At 43.3% G+C, this 18200-nt stretch overlaps 1 protein-coding gene and 1 non-coding gene across 5 annotated transcripts in view; one reads left to right on the top strand and one right to left on the bottom strand.

Moving 5' to 3' along the window:
• The window catches only part of LOC139272708 (bifunctional protein GlmU-like), a 103923-nt gene extending 92841 nt beyond the window's left edge, over positions 1-11082 (top strand). For all 4 annotated transcript variants that reach the window (XR_011594947.1, XM_070888801.1, XM_070888799.1 and 1 more), the window contains exons 2-3: positions 5976-6158; positions 10745-11082. Coding sequence is in view for 3 of the 4 variants with exons in the window: in XM_070888801.1 (XP_070744902.1) it covers positions 5976-6158; positions 10745-10996 (435 nt within the window). In the remaining variant the exon portion in view is untranslated. The remainder of the gene's footprint in view (positions 1-5975; positions 6159-10744) is intronic.
• trnas-aga (transfer RNA serine (anticodon AGA)) lies at positions 8861-8942 on the bottom strand. Its single transcript has one exon. It is a non-coding gene; the product is annotated as a tRNA-Ser (tRNA).
• Positions 11083-18200: the final 7118 nt, after the last annotated feature.

Here is an 18200-nt window from a genome sequence, read left to right as displayed (position 1 = left end):
GATGTTAGCCTGGACGAGGACGCTGATGTTGGTGCACCTGTCCTCCCAGGGGATTTGTAGGATCTTGCGGAGACATTGTTGGTGATATTTCTCCAGCAACTTGAGGTGTCTGCTGTACATGGTCCATGCCTCTGAGCCATACAGGAGGGCGGATATTACTACAGCCCTGTAGACCATGAGCTTGGTGGCAGTTTTGAGGGCCTAGTCTTCAAACACTCTTTTCCTCAGGCGGCCGAAGGCTGCACTGGCGCACTGGAGGCGGTGTTAGATCTCGTTGTCGATGCCTGCTCTTGTTGATAGGAGGTTCCTGAGATTGGTGGTGCTGCTCACTGTCGCACTGCTATACTCCCCATTGAAACAGGGTTGGTTGCCCAGCTTGATGGTGATTGAGGAGTACAATGTTACAGGTTGTGATGGTATACAATTTTGTGGCTGCTGACAGCCCACAACAACTTCTGGAAGTCTAGTTTTGGACTGTTAGTCCTTAATCTGTCCCACTTAAGCATAGTAGGGGTGCCACACTACAGGATGGAAAATGTCCCCTTTGTGGAAATGAGACTGCACAAGCAATGTGCATTGCTCACTACGACCAATGCTTTCATGGTTAGATGTGTCTATGCTAGATAGGTTGGTAAGGACCAGGTCAAGTCTTTGTGTTGGTTCCTTTGCATTGGTCCTAATGCAGGCCTAGTTTGGCACCTATGTCCTTCATGACTGATGATACTACTGAGTCACTGTTGTCGATGGACACTGAAGACCCCCACACAGAGTACATTCTGTGCCCTTGCTTCCCTCAGAGCTTCCTCCACGTGATGTTTAACATGGAGGAGCACTGAATCATCAGCTGGGAGGAGGGTGGAATGGAGGCAGTAGGTTAGCAATCGGCTTCCTCAATTTTGTTTTGCCTGAAGCAACAAGTATTCATGGTGTGCAGAATTAATGATGAAGAGTGTCAGAACCACTCCCACCTGACTGTATACCATTGTGTCCCCGCCTTTGGTGGGTCTATCCTGCCATTGGGATAGGACACACCCAGGAATGATTGTGGAGGAGTCCGGGATATTGGCTGATAGACATGATTCTGTGAGTCAACTGTGTTAAGCTGGTGATTGACTAGTCTGTGGGACAGCTCTCCCAGCTTGGGCAAGAGTCCCCAGATGTTGTCAGAAGGACTGGACCATGGATGCCTCGGCCTTGTTCTGATAGGTTGTCTGGGTCATTACCAGTAGGTACATCCACTTTATGTTAATATGTTATTAAATATCATAAATGGATTGCTGCTTTCAGACCTTCACTGACAATTAAGATACCTGCCACTCAGAATAAGTTTGTTTTGTTTATTCAGCAAAAAAGGTCAGAAAAATATTTGAGGAAAAATCCTTATTTATTCTGTGATCACCTGTTTGCATTGATTGCTCACACCTGTTTTGTTGCCCTGGGTTGGCATAGGGCAGTTCATTTTCTCCTGCCCTATTGCCTTGACTATTTTTCCCAGTGAGTAGCTGAGCCATAGAGAGCAAAAGGGTCTTGGGTCCGATCCCTGATCTGTACTGAGTTAGCTAATGTCAACTGGGATGGTGGTCGGGGCACAACAATTGGACTTCTACCCCGAGTTAAGGAAGTGAAAATCAGGCGGAGTTTTTACTTGAATATCCTGTTAGTCCTCGCTGTCAAGGTCCAGATATATGGATAATGGGCACTTAGGTGAGGTATTGAAGGGGTGCATTGTGTGAGTGGAGCAGTAGGAAGTCGATGCTTTCGGGTGGGGGTGAGGGAAGGCATGGTGCGAGGTTAGAAAATTGAGGACAAATTGGATTTGTGCCATTTTTATAAACTGAGCAGGAGTATGTGTTTGAGCAAAATATGTCAGATGTTGTGGTGCAAAAAATAACTTTAGAAAAATTGCTGATTTTAAATGTCAATTTAGAGCCCTTAAAGAGCTGAATTATGATATTGATGGTGGCCATTGACTCCAGTTCATAGGTCAACAGTTAACAAATTAGACATTGCAATTGTGAGAGTGGGGCTATGGACTGCAAAATGATATGCTTCCTTATCGTACATTTCACTTAATAGTTTCCCACAAAAACAATAGGGACATTTCAGCTTTTGAACAATATATAGATTAGGGGCATACACCTAAGTTGAGTGGACTTATTGAAAACCAGATGGTTCTACTGATGCAGTAAGCACAAATCCAAAGGTTATTTGTTATGTCTGACATTTTATTGCTGCTGAACATTTTCCACAACAGGTTAATTCATTACAACAGGACCTGACATGTGACCTGTTTCTTTAATTATTTGAGCTGGCGTGCATAACATTTTGAAACAAAGGAAGAAAATGCTGGAAACACACAACAGCTTCTGAAAACAGACGAGACCAGGTTTACATTGTGGGCAGAGAATTCATCTTCACCAGATCCCGTCTTCACCTGAATCATTAACCTGTCCTTCCTCTTTACAGATTCAGACAGACTTGACATGTTTCTCCTGCAATTTCTATTTTTATTTCGGGTTACCAGCATTTGCGTTTTTCTTTTCATCTTTAGTTGTACAAAAAGTTGATTGTGATTAAATGTTTGATATAATAATCGGAAAAACACAGGATTGCTGATCCCAAATCCTACCATAATAATGTTAGTATAGTACATATAAACAGATCAGCACTTGGCAGTCAGAGGCCAAACAACAGCAAGTGACACATTCTGTTCAGCCAAAGAAAAACAAACATAGAAAAAGCCAAGGTTTGGTGTATTAGGGAAGCAGATGCTTTGGGAGTTTTGGCTTGGAGGCTAAATGTTTGATCAGAATTCCATTACCTCTGGGCTGCATAGAAAAGCAGGCAGGGATCCCACTGTTCACTATCCAGTGACCGACCGCCCACGCCCCCACCACCCAGCCCTCACCTTACTGGAAAATGCGAATTCACTGGTTGGAAAATGGGTGAGGACAGAATCGATTCAGCTGTGATGGCCCCACGGATGACACTAACGTTCTGGGTTCACAGATGACAGTGACCTCTTGGGTGTGTTACCAGAGGGTAACTGGCACCTGTAGTATCACAACCCATGAAGGGCTCAACAGAGAGTCTAACCACCACCCCTTGACATTCAACGGCATTACCATAGCCGAATCCCCGACCATCAACATCCTGGGAGTCACCATTGACCAGAAACTTAACTGTCACATAAATAGTGTGGCAACAAGAGCGGGTCAGAGGTTGGGCATCTGTGGCATGTGTCTCACCTCCTGACTCCCCAAAGCCTTTCCACCATCTACAAGGCACAAGTCAGGAGTGTGATGGAATACTCTCCACTTGCCTGTATGAGTGCAGCTCCAGCAACACTCAAGAAGCTCGACACCATCCAGGACAAAGCAGCCTGCTTGATTGGCACCCCGTCCACCACCTTAAACATTCACTCCCTCCACCACCGGCGTATTGTAGCTGCAGTGTGTACCATCTATAAGATGCACTGCAGCAACTCACTAAGGCTTCTTCTTCAGCAGCTCCCAAACCAGCGACCTCTACCACCTAGAAGGACAAGGGCAGCAGGAGCATGGGAACATCACCACCTCCAAGTTCCCCTCCAAGTCACACTCCATCCTGACTTGAACATACATCACTGTTCCTTCATCATCGCTGGGTCAAAATGCTGGAACTCCCTCCCTAACAGCACTGTGGGAGTACCTTCAACACACGGATTGCAGGGGTTCAAGAAAGCGGCTCATCACCACCTTCTCAAGGATACTTTGGGATGGGCAATAAATGTGGCCTTGCCAGTGACGCCCACATCCCAGGAACTAATAAAAAAAAACATCTTCAGGCGAGGAGGGGAGAACAATTGGTGAGAAATTACTAAGCTTTTGGAGTAGGTTGGTTTATTCAAATATATATCTGAGTAGTATTCTGTAATGAAGCAACAACAGAGGCAGGAAGCAAAGGTTAATGGTTGATGGATGTTTTTGTGACTGGAAGGCTGTATCAGTGGGGTTCTGCAGGGCTCAGTGTTGGGTCCTTTGCTTTTTGTGGTATAATGACTTGGACTTGAATGCTGGGGGTATGATTAAGAAGTTTGCAGATGACACTAAAATAGGCTGGGTGTTTGATAATGAAGAAGAAAGCTGTGGATTGCAGGAAGATATCAATGTACTGGTCAGGTAGGCGGAACAGTGGAAATGGAATTCAATCCGGATAAGTGTGAGGTAATGCATTTGGGGAGGTCTAACAAGGCAAGGGAATACATATTAAATACTACGACACTGAAAAATGTAGAGCAACAAAGGGACCTTGGAGTGCAGGTCCACAGATCCCTAAAGGTAGCAGGCCAGGTAGATAAGGTGGTTAAGAAGGCATATGGAATACTTGCCTTTCTTAGTTGAGGCATGGAATACACGAGCAAGGAAGTTATGCTTCAACTGTATAAAACACTGGTTAGGCCGCAGCTGGAGTACTGTGTGCAGTTCTGGTCACCACATTACAGGAAAGATGTGATTGCACTGGAAAAGGTGCAGAGGAGATTTACAAGAATGTTGCCTGGACTGGAGAATTTTGGCTATGAGGAAAGGTTGGAGATGCTGGGTCTGTTTTCTTTGGAACAGAGGAGGCTGAGGGGAGACCTGATTGAGGTATATAAAATTATGAGGGGCCTGGATAGAGTGGATAGGAAGGACCTGCTTCTCTTGGTAGAGGAGTCAACAACCAGGGGACATAGATTTAAAGTAATTGGGGGGAGGTTTAGAGGCGATATGAGTGGAAATGTCTTCACCCAGAGGTAGTGGGAGTCTTGAACTCATTGCCTGAAAGGGTGGTATAGGCAGAAAACCTCACCACATTTAAAAAATACTTGGATGTGCACGTAAAGTAAACCTACAGGGCTACCGACCAAGAGCTGGAAAGTGGGATTAGGCTGAATAGCTCTTGGTCGGCCAGCGCGGATACGATGGGCTGAAATGGCTCCTTCCGTGCTGTAAATTTCTATGATTCTATAAACAATTTAAACGTCAAATAGCTGAGTGCAAAGATAATACAGGAATTTGAACTATAGCTGTGTAAGTTCACCTTTTTAAGCTTTTTTAAAATACCAGGTTTAATATCAGTTAAGAACTAATAGGATTAACTCTTTACTAACATTTAAAATTCCACCAGCATTCCAAACTTGGTAAGTGAAGCTTTAAGCACATACAGAGCTCGTCTTTGCCTGAATATGGAAAGTTGCAGAGCTAGAAGTATAACTTGGTGCTGCACCACTCTGAACAATTTACAGCAATCAAACTCACAGTATGGTGGTGTCATTTGTCAGCTAGAGGTGGTGTGTAAGAACAGTCGCAATCAAGAAAAAATAAATTTTCCGTGGGAATGTGCCTGGATGCTGCTTACTCTCTTGGCATCATTACTGGAATCAAAAGCTTAACTTCTGTGAAATTATAAACACAAATTCTGGTTCTATCACTCCATTGGGCGGCTGGGAACTTTTAAAACTTTGCATGGAATCGTTTTAATGTTGAGAAATTGATGCTCCCACCCCCGCTTTCCTAACATTAAATGGTAGCCGACTGAGGTGAGGCTTTGCACACGCTCCTGAGCACTGATGGCTTTACTGCAACCTGTAAGGATGCTCAGCTGACCTTATAACTCTGGTCTGCCGGCTGCATAGTGCAGTCCATAGAGTCTGCCGCAAGACTGGTAGCTGCAGAACAACTGCTGCCTTAATCCGTTTGAATTAGAATAATCCTTGCTGTGGAGCCTTGTAGGAGCCATAGAAAGTCGTGTTCAAGCAACGAGCTTGTGAAAAAAAGGGTGTTTTACACAGTTTCTCAATTAGTGAAGGAGTTATAAACAATGTGTGTTTACATCAGATATCGTGACATATCAGAGCGTTAGAAAGAGCAGGCAGCTACTGTATTTTGTTCAAGAAAAATGTGACAACTGTATTAAAATCCCAAGCTCATATGCCACTTGTTTTACTCTTGTAGGCTGGACCAAGTTCCCTTTCAGCCTATGCACTGCGTTTGAGCCCTGGTGAAGAAATCGTAACTTCTTTGATAACGTTTGTGAAGGATAAGAAGCTGAAAGCTCCATTTATCATCACTTGTGTGGGCAGCGTTACCAAGGCAACGCTCAGACTGGCAAATGCCATTGCTTCAAATACTAATGAGGTACTGGCAAGACTGTTGGTGGTATTGGCAGTGATTGTTGTGCCTGGGGTGTGAAAAGCTGGCTGGAGATAAACTGAATGTTTTAGATAGTTTTTCTTTACTGTGTGTCTAATCTTAAACAACACCTTTAAAGAACAAAACATGTTCCATTTTAATCCTTCCAGTCGTGTACAGGCACAGTAATCTCCAACATAGCAACATCATTTAGTAAACAAATTTATGCTATTCTGCTGTGCTAAACGTTAACAAAAAGTTCAGTAAGAGTAACAGAATGATGGTAATAAAGTAAAATGCAAATTTAGGCCAAAATACACAGCAGCTTTTCAGAGCTGTAAATTCGATGAGAAAGTCTAATTAAATTCTATTGGGTGGTTTCCTTTTTATTTTGACCTCTGCATTATATTAACTTTTCTATTGAACCATGTACAATCATAGAAAGACAGTTCTTTAATAAGCGAACACAGCGTTGTAAAGATCTGCTGTCCAAAGTGCTTTTTGTTCTCTGCAATATAAAATGTAATTTTAAACTTAAACATCCTAATAGCAATTGTCAAATTAAAAAAAAATGTGGATCAAAGTTTAAATGAAAGGGAAAAAATTAATAGGCCATTAAGGATGTTTGGCTTTTTAAGCATTAAGAAAGGTTGATAAAGGTAACCATGGAAAACCTTTTGACAAAGAAAGCAGCATTCACTTTTGTATGATGACAAGTTCATGAGCTGAATATCCAGATTGCTAAAGCATAATTATGTGACTTTATATATGACCTGTTATCACAGTGGTTGACCTGGGTTTAATACAAGCCTGCTTTGCCTTGGAAAGCATGGGTTTATTTAGATCCGCAGTCTTTTAGTTTTAAAGCAGTTTATACTTGTGAATGAAAGTAAGCATAACTTTATTCTTTTTCAACAAAATACATGTTTTTCTCTTTGTGCACAAAGCTGCTGCTTGTTAAATGAAGCGGATTAAGGGTCCTTTACTGAAAAACAAGTGGCTCAGTTGGGTAAATGTCTGCCGAGGGTGGCACTGGAAACCATGAACAGGTCCTAGATTTGACCCAAAGCCTATGCTGAATTTGCTGATCCAAGTCAGGGTGGCACTGAGACACTTGCATTTGGCAGTTACATCCCATGGCAGATAAACCAGCCCGGGCTCCCACTCCTAGTTGCTGTCCAGTGACCTCTACTGGAGAGTGTGCTCGTGCGGATAACAGGTGAAGGACTGAACCACCTTGGTCAAACCACCTGCTAACATTCACCTGCCCAGTCTTACTCCTGAATGGATACTTGGCACCAGTGGAATTTTATCCCAGACTAAGGAGAGCAGAGGACAACTTTGAACAAATTAAGCTACGTGACTTCAAAAGCAAACGCAATAAAAAAAATATTTACAGTACTACTAGTGTAGATGTCAATCAACCAGATAGAATTGAGCTACGGTTAGGGGGGCTCAGATGAGATCTTAAGCCACAGAATCTATACCTGATAGTGGGTTATTTACATTATCTGAATTCTAAGATTGTGTCGTGTGTTGCAACTATATTCACCACAGTACATACTGAGACTAATGCGTTTCTGGCAGTGAGTTATGAGACATATAATCTAATTGAGGGTTTCAGATTATGTCAGAAGTGATGCAAGTAAGTCTTAAGTGGTTTAAACAGTCATCAAAAGCTGAAGATTAGATTTGTCTTGAACTCACTCCCTCATATATTCAAATAAATAGGACGTATAATGGTCTCAATTGCTTGTGGATTTTTTAATTCCATTTGCTGACATTTTTTTTCTGAGGAACTTCAAAAACAGTGTATGTATTTGGTCTCTGGTGTCCCTCACTACTTTGCCACATACTGATTGCGGCTGAGGGTGGGCAGGCAATTTGCCCCCAAGCTTTTTCCAGTGCAACTCGAAGCCAGCTGTTAAGGAGACAAGCGAGGCACCAATCTCAATATCGCACTTTTCCTCTCTCCCCTCCCCCTCCACTCATTGCGAAGCACCTGACCTCTTCACGCCGTCTCTCCACAGTACAGCTGCATTTGAAAGCTCGGTGATATTGTGCATTGAAACACTGCCTGAACCTGGAATGCCTATTGCAGTTTTGTTTGCAGGTGATAGCCAATAGTACACATTATGTGCTTGATACATAAGGATGTTTACCAAAGTCTGCCAAGAGAGGGGCCAAAAGTTTTTTTTCCCACTTGCTGGCCCATTCCCCGGTTAAATTTGTCCACAATTCTTGGTTTCTCACACCATTGACTGACTCGCAGGCTTCTGTCATTCTGGCTGTGTAACCATCTGCTGGGAGGGTGGCCATGAGGATGCTCCAACTCTGGTTTCCTCTTACCTCCCTGTGGCTAATGGATTTGCAGATTCCAGGATCGCCAGTTAGGGCTTACATAAGAACATAAGAAATAGGAGCAGGAGCAGGCCATTTGGCCCCTCGAGCCTGATCCGCCATTTAATAAGATCATGACTGATCTGATCATGGACTCAGCTCCACTTCCCTGCCCGCTCCCCATAACCCTTCACTCCCTTATCGCTCAACAATCTGTCTAACTCTACCTTAAATATATTCAATGACTCAGTCTCCACAGCTCTCTGGAGCAGAGAGTTCCACAGATTTACGACCCTTTGAGAAGAAATTTCTCCTCATCTCAGTTCTAAATGGGGAAAACGCGTCGTTTTAGACGACACCATCACACCTGTAGTCGGCAGGATTCAAACTTGCGCAGGGAAACCCCAATGGATTTCTAGTCCATCGCCTTAACCACTCGGCCACGACTACCACCCGCTAGCACAACGTGTCATGCTGCGTCACGTGGCTTGTGAGTGACACATAGTGGAGCCCAGAGCACTGTGCCGTGGCATAGTAGGATATGGATTCATGTCCACATGCTGAGTTCCTGATTTTAACCATGTCACTGTGGCACGTGCCAGGTGGAGGGAAAGTGCAGCTTCAGACTTTGAGTTTTAGGCTGCTTTTATACCACAGCCTGGGTCTTGGGAGAGCCATCTAACCGTGCCACTCTCCGACACTGCTAGGTAGATAGTGATAGCTGTTTTCCTGTAAAATAGTTCAGTGTTAGCACTTCACCTCTGAGTCAGAAGGTTGTGGTATCAAGTCCCACTCTGGGCCTTAGCTATACAATCTAGTTTGACATTTCATTGCTGTATTGAAGGAGTGCTGCACTGTTTTTCAGCTAAGATGTTAAACTGAAGCCACATCTGCCTGTTCAGATGGATGTAAAAGATGCCATGGGACAATTTGAAGAAGAGTGGGGAGGTTCTCCCAGTGTCCTGGCTAACATTTATCCCTCAATAATTCCATAAAGAAAATTGAACAGAAATAATTGGTTATTTGTCTCATTGCTACTTGTGGGAGCTTGCTGTGTGTAAATTGGCTGCCACATTTGCCTACATTACAACAGTGCCTACGCATCAGAATCAGTTCACTTGCTAGGAAACATTTTGGGACATACTTAGGATGTGAAAGGTGCTATATAAATGCACAGTCTTTCTTTCACCGTTGGTCTCATTAAGTTGTATATGCATAGACTGCCCTCGACAGTTTGGCCAGTGCAGATACATACATGTGACTTTTCTTCTACATCTGTCAAACAGTTACCAAGCTATTTTTCTTCAATATAGTATGGCGGCCATTACTTTCGAGGTTGGGCTATGTGTTATAGTAACTGGAAAAGCACATTTACTGATCGAGGAAGAACAGTGGGAGAGCTAGTAAAAAACAGGCCTCCTGTATTGCTAGTCTTAAAAAATCCAGCAAGTCTATCTCTGTGTTGCCACTGGCCACGTGAGACCTTTGCTGCGGGAGCGAACAGAAAGCCAGCTATAAGTGGGCACACAGGCTCACCTCGTGTCGGACCAGCAGATGAAATGATTGCCCCAATACTTTAGTACCTGTGCTTCTAAAAGAAGGACAGAGAAGCAGTAGCATCCACACTCAGGATTTTGATTTATTGCCGACTTCTGATGCTGGGCGAGCCCGTGCACTTACTCGAGAACTCCTGTTCTAGCTGTGGCCTCAATCAGATACCACACTCGCTCTCCTCGGCCCCAAACACAGGGGCCAGCATCAGTTTTTTCAAAATGTAGGCCTCAGGCCTCATTTCTATATGCTTGGTGAGCTGCTGGCAACAATATCTCGTCAGATATTTTATCAGCATTCTTGGGCATGCAGAGCATAGTCTCCAAAGTTCTTGAACGTGTTGTCACCTCGCAAATCCGTGACCACCTTTCCCTGAATTCCACCTCTCTTTCCTCCTTCAAGATGCTTCTTAAAACCTACCTCTTTATCCAAGCTTTTGGTCATCTGCCATAATTTCTTATATGTCTCTGGTTGGGGACGGGGTTAATTGAATTTTGATCTGCCTTTTTTGTTGACCATTACTTTGCATTAGGACTTGCATTTATATAGCACCTTTCCCAAAGTGCTTTACAGCCAATTAAGTACTTTTGAAGTGTAGTCCTTAAATGTAGGGACATTAAATTAGTAGTGTTGCGTGAACTAGCGGATCCATCATCCACTCACTTTTAAACATGTTTATGATGCATCTTTTTTTTTGTCAGATCGTACACCTGAATGAAAAATTTGAAATTGTGTCGCTGGTTGGAACTCTGAATGAAGTAGCCCACTTGCACATAACACTGGCTGACAAGGATGGCAGGACTATCGGCGGGCACGTTATGGGCGACTTGGAAGTCTTCACCACGGCTGAAATAGTCATTGGCGAATGCGGCGGGCTTGAATTCACCAGAGAGATGGACGAGCGTACAGGTTTCCCTGAGCTTGTCATTAGTAGTCGTACTAAACAGGTCTAGCCCTGCAGCAGCAATTTGTACTCTGTAATTTATATGCCATTTTTGAAAAAAAAACATTGCAGTGAATAAATTGGGCTGGAGCATGCTTCGCCTGCTCTTTGCTTTAGCTTATTGATTCAGCCACTTTGATCACACACAAACTAATCAATTCTACAGTGGATAGACAGCGTAACATAATTTCCACCAAACTCTTCAAATGACTTGTCATTAATTTGCCTCTTTGCTTGCACTTGTTGGCAGAGCACAAGATGCAGTTGGCTTCCTCCATCTATTAGCAGGGTTGTGCTCTTGGGAATTTAGTGGGTTGGAGGGACGAATACACTGTGTTTGCTCATCCTTACAGACTCACTTATTACCACTAATTGGGAGGGACAGTTCAAACAAGCACAGAGGAGCAGTTGTCACACAAGCGTGACATGGGTTTAAAGAAGCAGTCGGAACTGGCTGTGCTGCCTTGTCCCAGCCCCCTCTCCCGCTGCAGCCTGGCTGGAAGCCAAGCCCACATCCTGCTCAAATTGGCCACTTTTGATAAGGAAACCTATTAACAAGCAGAAAAACTAGGAAGTCGGAGCAAAGCAAATTAGCTGAGAAACCTACAAACTGACTTACAGCTGTCTGAAACTGGGCTGGGATGCCCAGTGCTCAACAGCTGATGGAAAAGGTGGGACACACACTTGGCACCAAACAGCGTTACAGTAAAGCCTTAAAATATGTGATCTGAATGAATTGATCTGGAAGTGCTGCATACTCTTCAATATATACAGACCGAAACTGTTATTTAGCGAAAGCTTTAATCACTATTAGTATCAGTTCAACTATAAGCTAAAAATCACCATGACAATCGGCAAAAATTTGTACAAGACGCAGTGAGAGTTAGAATAGTTGCGAGCATGTGCAAAATAGCACAGCTACAATTCTGAGGATGTGGTATAGTCCATCAGATTAAAGCATAGTTTTACAACAGCGCTTCAGCTGTGAATAAGCAATGGGGCTGAATTTGCGGTCAGAGGCTTCCGATCAGCAAAAAATTTATGCACATACCTTCTGCCTCGGGATCCACGGAGACTTGCGCTCCTGGACCTCTATCAGTAGGCCTGCGTAGAGTTCCGTGTATCCCAGGAGCACAGGCGATTTGCAAGCGCCCCTGGGATCACGTGGGCCAGCCCAACCAACTCAAAGAACGGAATCCTCATTCATTGCTAATGGGGATTCTGCATGTATGGAATCCCCATAAGCATGAATGGGGATCACATAAAAAAAAGCACCTTTAACATAAAAAATATTTTTTTTAAATTACATATTTAAAATTAATTAAAATGCAATAGGACTAAACATTTTTTGAATTAATTTTTTGAAAAATAAATCTAAATGTTTTAAAGGGGCTGCAAACAACCTTACCTTGTTGTTACATGTTTTAATGTTTAAATGAATGAAAAACATTTTTTAAAATGTTTTTTAAAACTCTTGCGCTGGTAAAAGCAGGCCTTATGCCTGTTTTTACCACCAGGCGTATGAATTTCACGAGCGTTCGCTGGGCAAATAGCCCAACGCTCCACCACGGAGGTTCTTTTCCCGGGGATGCAAAGAATCTGACAAGAGAATTCTTGACAGATTGCAAGTTCTGGGTTTTAACGCATGTGCAGCGCCTGCCTTAACCCGGAACTTGTGCGGCCCATACCGGCGCATACACGCCCATAGGGGCAAATTAGGACCCATTATCTTCAAATATTTCCTACTTGTGGTGATCCTTTACTTTTAATAAAATATATCTATGTGTAGTCCTGTATCCAGTGTGAGTCCATCACACTGGTGGTTTTTTCGAACCCTGAGACCTTAGCATCTTCCCAGGGGTAGTAGCCAGGGATTTACAAGTGGTTGCCAATCTGCAGAAAATACTTCCAGCCACAAACCTTGATTTGAGTTCAAGATGTGTTCTTTAAACCAGTTCTTTGCAGGAAGTACCGTAGCAGTGGTCTTAAAGGCACAGGCCACCCTAAACGCAGCACCAGCTGAGAAGCTAAACAGGATGACCATGTTCCAGCTCCCAGATTACCCCATGGCAATTGAGATCAGCTAGTTTCATTAAAGAAATAAAGCATGGAATGAGAAGAAATTATTTGACCCACCATATGTATTCCTTCCACAATCTACCAGATTATGGTTTCTGGACTATTTATTATCTTTGAGGAAGGTTCTTCAGAAATAGTCGTCAAATGCAGGTAAGCCGGCTCATTGATGCCAGTCTCCAAAGATGCTACATAAACAAGCCGGTAGAAATGCATTTCAAAAACCCATTTTTTGGGTCTATATTCTTGTTTGTAAACAAGATTGAGTTAGTAAACATGCCATCACTGTAACGATATTTGACCATCCATCTCCTTGTGCTTTGTCTTAGTCTCAGGAGAGTTTCCGCCCATATAAGTCAATGCAGACACCAAGGCAGATGAACATACACAATAATGGAACTCCGATCCTTTCTGAAAAGATATGAGACAGAATAGTTGGGAATTCTATGCAAGTTCAAGTTTGGGAGGTCATAAATTAGAATGCTGAAAGAACTTGCACTTATATGGTGCCTTTCATGTCCTGAAGATGTCCCAAAACACTTTAGGACCAATGAATTACTTTCTAAGTGTAGTCACTCTTGTTTTCATCATCATCATCATCATAGGCAGTCCCTTGGAATCGAGGAAAACTTGCTTCCACTCCTGAAGTGAGTTCTTTGGTGGCTGAACAGTCCAATGCGAGAGCCACAGACTCTGTCACAGGTGGGACAGATAGTCGTTGAGGGAAGGGGTGGGTGGGACTGGTTTGCCGCACGCTCTTTCCGCTGCCTGCATTTGATTTCTGCATGCTCTCGGCGTTGAAACTCGAGGTGTTCAGCGCCCTCCCGGATGCCCTTCCTCCACTTAGGGCGGTTTGGGCCAGGGACTCCCACGTGTCAGTGGGGATGTTGCACTTTATCAGGGAGGCTTTGAGGGTGTCCTTGTAGCGTTTCCGCTGCCTCCCTTTGGCTCGTTTGCCGTGAGGGAACTCCGAGTAGAGCATTTGCTTTGGGAGTCTCATGTCTGGCATTACAGACAAGAAGTCACACACCAGTAATTTATATGGGGTTATTTGGCCAGCTCTGCTGATCTGCCATTTAACTCACAGCAGGAATTCAGAGAAGATATGCATAAATTCTACCCCATATTCCCCACCATTCAAGCTGACTGCATTGGTCTAGGCCTGGAATCTTTTCCTTTCCTCACTAAATGATAGATATATATTTTTTCTCCTCCCTAATTTCCCCCCACTTCTTTGAAAGGTAGTTAATTATGCTGGGGAACAGTTCCACATGTGCCCACTTTCCGCTCATGCTTTGCCCAAGTTGCGGGTGTTGACAGTGAATGTTCAACCTTGGAGCCTTGGAGGGTGTTGCAGCTGAAGCTGATCATGTCCACTCCCAACATCCACATGTACATTTTCCAGCAGGAGTTACTGGGTAGCAGTCAAGATTGCTGAAATCAGCTATTTCAGCACAGAACAGGTTCAAACCTGAGACCTTCCTTGGTTGTGCAGCTCACTGCAACCCCAGATGGTGCACTGAACCATTAAGGGTGGATTGAAGCATTTATTTTTAAAACATTTTTTCCTCTGCGTGGCCTAGGAGCAGTGAGTCCAATTGCATCAGCTCTACAAACTGTCCCTGTCACCAGTAATGAGGCATTTAATAAATATAACCATGTGTGTTCTTTAAATAATTTTTTTAAAGAACTAGGAGTCAATTCTGTGCAAACGAAAGTTCCTATCAGTTGCTATTTCCCAATGATATGTCTTTACTAGAATGAGCTGTGCCATCACATTGAGAGCCTCTCACCATTGGAAAACTAACTGGACCATTCCAGATTGCTCAGAGATTATCCAAATGGCCAGTGAGACAGCAGAGGGATTATAACAGAAACATTGATTGCTGTACAGTTTCATTTAATAAAATCGTTGAAGGCGTCTGTGACCTGTGTACCCAGCACACAATCATGAAATTCCCAGAGGGTGATTTGTAACCAAGAAAAGGATGGTTTCTTCATGACAAATGCGAAAGGGCTTGGAGGAGTGCGGATTGTTAATCACATTTTGATGAAATGCCATTAACACTTGTGAAGAAGGTGCATTTAAATTTATAGATTCCCATCATAGCATTCATCACCTCAGAAACATGGGGTGACAAGCCAGGGCAGTGGCATCAACATTCACATCTCTCAAAAAGAAAGCAAAATCTAAACTTAAACTTTTAGTCAGCTGTCGTTTTGTATCATTATTTTTAAATCATTAATGAAGTATTTTCCTTTGGTTAATTTTTAAAACCTAAATACATGAAACTAGGGAAATAAAAATGTGTATATTTAATATAAAGAAGATGAATTCATATTTTAGTTATTCATGTTCCCAGCTGAGTACTAATATTTGTGGTTAATTTTTTCCCCTTTTAAAAAAAAATCTCCCACTATCTCCCCTCGCTCTCCTGAAGGTGTTGACTCCATGTTGTGTTCAATTCAAGGGGTAAGGGCTAACTTCTACCATTCCAACCAAGTGCCCATTATTCTTGTGTGAGCCCAAGGAGTGTGAGCAGCTATGTTACCAAAGGGGGCATAAGCCTATCCTTCCCCTTTATGTCCACACATGTGTGAGAGGTCAGTGGACATTGATTTATGAGTGAGAACCCAGGGATCCAGAGGTGCATTATAGAGGGGGGACTTTCAGGTTGGGCACCAGACGGGCATGATATCAGCGGTGTGCCCGTGCCATGCGTCAACCGGGACGCTTGAGCCACTTTCAGCTTCAGCTTCTCATTAACAATTTTTCAGCAAGCGGTGGGCTGAAGCTCACCTGTCTGTTCAGGGGCAGAAATCATAGCTGGCTGGCAGGTAAGGCCTGTTAGAGGGGAGAGGATTTATAAGGTGTGGGACGCTAGAATCGGACCGAAAAATTCTGTCAGGCCTGGAAACCACTCCCTCTCCTCCTGACTCTACAAAAATCATTTTTTTTTAAACCTACCCTTTATCCTGAAGAAAATGGAACTGGCAGGTGCCGTGCGTGCTTGACCAATTTCTCTTTGAAAGATGCAGTCGGGGCCTTACAACAGACACGGGACTCCGATTTGCAGATTCAAATAGCCTCCGGCTCATTTTAAAGATCTGCCTCAAAGTTCCCCCCTAATTCTTTCAAAATGGCCGTCGTTTTTCAGGCAAGGAACCAACGGCCAAGAATCAAAAATCTCTCCCAACCCAAGCCTCAAAATTGCCTTAGTTAAGATTAGCTAATTTAACCCAGACTGAGGATCGAACCAGGACTGTTCTGGTAAATTACTTCAACAGGCCTATTAATTAACTACGAAGTTGGTTGTCAATTAAAAGCTTTATCGACAATAACTTGCATTTATAAGTAGAAATGTAGAAAAACAGAGGCAAGAGTAAATAGACACCGAGTTAATGAAGGAGAAATTACGAGTGGTGCATTGCAGTGCCAGCTTAGATTCTGTGCTCAAATCCTGAAGTTGGGTTAAAATCCACAATTCTTGACTCAAGAGGCAAAGTGCTACCAGCTAAGCAAAAGTGACACTCAATGAGCAATTTGGCATTAAAAGTCCTGGAGGCATGAAAGCAGCATTTTTGAACTGACCAGTAACAACACATCACTGGTGCTAACCATGACACAATTTCATCTTTTTTCTTCTACAGTTTCATTTGACAATCATTAAAATGTTGCCTATAAGTTTAACATTGTGATCCTCGTGATCTGGATTGCTGTGTGAAATTGCGTGCAGTTCTATTTTTAAAAAAAGAATGCTTTTCCTCAGCTTTCTCCTCTTGTCTTCAAAAGACAGTGGGTTCTCGTTCCACATGCTGTTTCCATAGAGGTACCTTGCTTATCTCACCCATGTAGTCATTCTCATATGCGACACTACACAATGAATGTTTGCAGGCTATTCAACCATTAAGGTGGGAACTCTGCATGCTTCATTTTCCCTCTACAGTCAGGAGGTGCTACGACCAATTAGAATGTTTCTCGGGCCATTTTTGCTGGGATCAGCTATTTCAGCACAGAACAGGTTCAAACCTGGGACCTTCCTTGGTTGTACAGCTCACTGCAACCCCAGATTGTGCACTGAGCCAATAATGGTGGATTGAAGCATTTATTTTTAAAACGTTTTTTATTTAATAGTTGATCTCCGGCAGCTTTCCTCATGGACAAAATAAAAGAAAAAGCTATGTCCCTCTCGTTTTTGTGAGTCGTGGCTCAGTTGGTAGTACTCTCGCCTCTGATTCAGAACATTGTGGGTCCAGAGTCCAACTTCAAAGACTTCAGCACATAATCCAAGCCGACACACCACTGCAGTACTGAGGGAGTGCTGCACTGTTTGAGGTGCCAACTTTCAGATGGGATGTTAAATTGGCATAAAAGGTCCGATGGCATCTTGGAAGCAGAGTAGGAGAGATCCCCTGGTGTTCTGGGCAACATTTATTCCTCAACCAACATCACTAAAACAGCTTATCTGGATATTATCTCATTGCTGTTTGTGGGACCTTGCTCTGCGCAAACTGGCTGCTGCATTTCCTACAGCAGTGACAACACTTCAGAAAAAGTACTTCATTGGCTGTAAAGCGTATTGGGACGTTGTGAAAGGCACTATATAAATGCAGGTTCTTCCTTTCCTTTTCTTTCCAGCTTTCTTTCGTAGAAAGAGAGAAACATAGATTTTTGGTTCTCTCCAACTACACGATTCTTTCTGTCTTCCTTGCTCTGTTTTTCCGATTGTCTTGCATTCTCTTTGCCTTTTTATTTCTCCTTTGCTCATGCCGGGTCCCATAACTGCCATGTCGATGAAGAGCCACAAATATGCTGATGAGAGAAATTTGGGCTGGTGGCCGAGGGCTAGTGGCAGGATGCAGGAGGTAGGTTCGAAGCCAAGAGCTGCCATTGCAGAGGGCAGGAGGTGAGATGGGGCTAGAAACTGTGGGCAGGAGATAGGAGGTGGGGTTGGAAGTGGGTCAACAACAACAACAAGTTGTATTTATATAACGCCTTTAACATAATGAAACATCCCAAGGTGCTTCACAGGAGTATTATGAGATAAGAAATTTGACATCGAGCCACATAAGTAGAAATTAACACAGGTGACCAAAAGCTTGGTCAAAGAGCATCTTGAAGGAGGAAAGAGAGGTAG

This window comes from Pristiophorus japonicus, chromosome 9 (assembly GCF_044704955.1).
Source record: "Pristiophorus japonicus isolate sPriJap1 chromosome 9, sPriJap1.hap1, whole genome shotgun sequence".
NCBI classification, from domain to species: Eukaryota; Metazoa; Chordata; class Chondrichthyes; family Pristiophoridae; genus Pristiophorus; species Pristiophorus japonicus.
Note: the sequence above shows the minus strand (reverse complement) of the source record. Positions and strands in the feature narration are given on the sequence as shown.